The sequence below is a fragment of the Penaeus vannamei genome, chromosome 5, assembly GCF_042767895.1.
Source record: "Penaeus vannamei isolate JL-2024 chromosome 5, ASM4276789v1, whole genome shotgun sequence".
NCBI lineage: Eukaryota > Metazoa > Arthropoda > Malacostraca > Decapoda > Penaeidae > Penaeus > Penaeus vannamei.
This window is the reverse complement of record NC_091553.1, coordinates 1097758-1100257: the sequence shown is the minus strand read 5'-3', so window position 1 is coordinate 1100257 and position 2500 is coordinate 1097758. Positions and strand designations below refer to the sequence as shown.

At 37.6% G+C, this 2500-nt stretch overlaps 1 protein-coding gene across 1 annotated transcript in view; it reads right to left on the bottom strand.

Moving 5' to 3' along the window:
- unc80 (unc80, NALCN channel complex subunit) overlaps positions 1–2500 on the bottom strand; it is a 125567-nt gene that overhangs the window by 98395 nt on the left and 24672 nt on the right. Inside the window, exon 6 of the mRNA XM_070121720.1 lies at positions 1482–1647. Within this exon, the coding sequence (XP_069977821.1) occupies positions 1482–1647 (166 nt within the window). The remainder of the gene's footprint in view (positions 1–1481; positions 1648–2500) is intronic.

Below are 2500 nucleotides of genomic sequence, written 5' to 3'. Positions count from 1 at the left end.
ACAATCATAAATGTCATCATCTGAAATGGAACCTATTGACTAAAAATGTAGAAATTATTAAAGCATTTACACACTCTCATGACCATGCATTCATAACAACCACATACATACTTCATAAAATGACTTGCATTAAAACCAACCTTGGAATATTAATACAAACTTCAAGCACAAGGCAAAGAATATGGTGAAAACAACTCATGTCTCACACTAGAGTTTCAACACATGATATAAAATCATTTAAATCCCAGGGAAGTCCATAAATATTATGAAAAAGTAATCTAAAATGCTATGAATGGTAAAGCCAGCAACAATTATTGGACTTACAACAAGATTATAAAGTTGAGAAAGCAGTTATTTAAAAAACAAAGATTCTTAGCACCCCTTGACCACTGATGGCCTCCTGGGGAATAGGGGCTATGGCTTAATTGACATTAACTATTATTAAAATGTTAGGCACACAACTATGGCTACAATTTAGAAGGTCCACCTCACAGATACCCGTTGGTAGCGAAACTACACATCCACCCTAACTATAACAGCTGGGATACTTAAGAGTCTTCATGGTATGTCAGTGGTTTATGGTTCTTATAGTGGTTATTTCACTATCTTTGTTGTGCGTATGTGTGTATGGTGTACGTATGAGTAAGAGTGGTTCATTTGGTTCGCCTCCACCCGTTCGAACCGCATATTCGGACTGAAACCCGCCACGTAACCATAGTCGGTGGTTGCCATTATGTGGTTGGTCACTCTATTCCGAGCTCCACACATGAACACATTCCTCCATTTCATGTGTTCTTATTCGAGCGTTGCTGTCGATAGCTGCAGCCCGCTCCACCAGTGCTCCCCTGGCCTTGAACCCCGGGAGATTACAAACTCAGCCTGGCCACCTCACTTCGTTCCGCCGACTCTACACTTGTTATACGGACGGAGCTTACACCTAAACCGATCACGGATTTTCTTTGTATATGTGAGGAATTTTTGTGTATATATAGATGTTTAATATAACTGGTGAAAGTGAAATATTTGTTTATTCTGCCCTGATAATCTATTCCCAGAGGATAAAGAGGTTAATTGCACATAATAACTGATAAAAGCAAAGAAACCACGGACATGGTATATAAGCACTTATAGGCTTCCTGAGGACAAACAATGACTGGTGGAGTTCAAATGCAAAGAATTTAGGGGGACAGTTCCTCCACATCCTGGGTTCTCATATCCGCTCGTAGACCATTCGCACACCAGGTTTTACCAAGATATACCACTCAGCACAGTCATATCAGTTTTGTGCATAATCACACTCCTTAGTGTTTTTTGTTTGGTAGACATGATCTAGTGAGTTCAGTTAGTGTGTAGATGTGCCATGCCCCCCCCCCCTCTCTCCCTCCCTTCCCCCCCCCTCTCTCTCTTTTCCTTTCCCTTTCCCTCCCCTCCCCCTCTTCCTCTCCATCCCTCTCTCCCCGTTTTTTTTCCAACTATATTACCTGTATAGTTGTCACAGAGAAGTTATAGGTGAGAGTGGAACCCTTATTGAGTCCCTTTTCGTGATCAGCGTCGGCACACTCCTCGGCAGCATCAAGAACAATCCAGTGTAGCGTGTACAGGAGTTTGGTCTCAGCCGCGCCGAGGTTGGTGATGGTCGATTCACGTCTGAAAGGTGATCATACTCCCATTAAGAGGATCATCCTGAGATTGTTTGTAACAAGAGGATCCTAAGTTTTCTTTATTGAAAGGATCCTATGGTTATTATTTCTGAAACTGAGAGGGCCTTAAGTTTGAAAAAGATGAAAAAGATTCTAGGGATATTATTTTATATATATTTTTATTATCAAAGGGATACTTCCTATGGTGAAGAGAAATAAGAATAAGAGAAGAAAAAAATCATAGTAACTGTATCCAAATGTTTACAGGAAAAGGGATTGTTGTTGATTGTAACACTATTTAAAAAAAGTGTATTTGTAATTTCAAGGTGAGAAGATAGATGTATATATATTGATAACAATGCTTACGATCATGGCACCTGAATACCAAAAACAACAATGATAATAATAATATAATGATGCAAATATAATAGTAATAACGATAACATATTAATGATTACAATAATAGTAAGGATGATGGCGATGATGATAATAACAATGATTAAATAATGACAATAATAAAAATAATGCTACCACTATCGTCACTGATCATTATATATGATGAGACCCTGGTTGTATCACGAGCCATAAGTGTAACATATCGAACACTACCAGCTGATCTACCATGCACTTGCTGAAACGATAAAATCTATGCTGAATAAGGAATAATAGTAAAAAAAAAAAAAAAAAAAAAAAATCGCTCTCTCTCTCTATTTATCTATCTATCTGCCTATCTATCTATCTCCCCTTTCTCATTCTCATCTATCTATATATATATATATATATATATATATATATATATATACTTACTATCTTGTACACGCCAAAACACACAAGAACTCTCTCTCTGACAAAAAAAAACT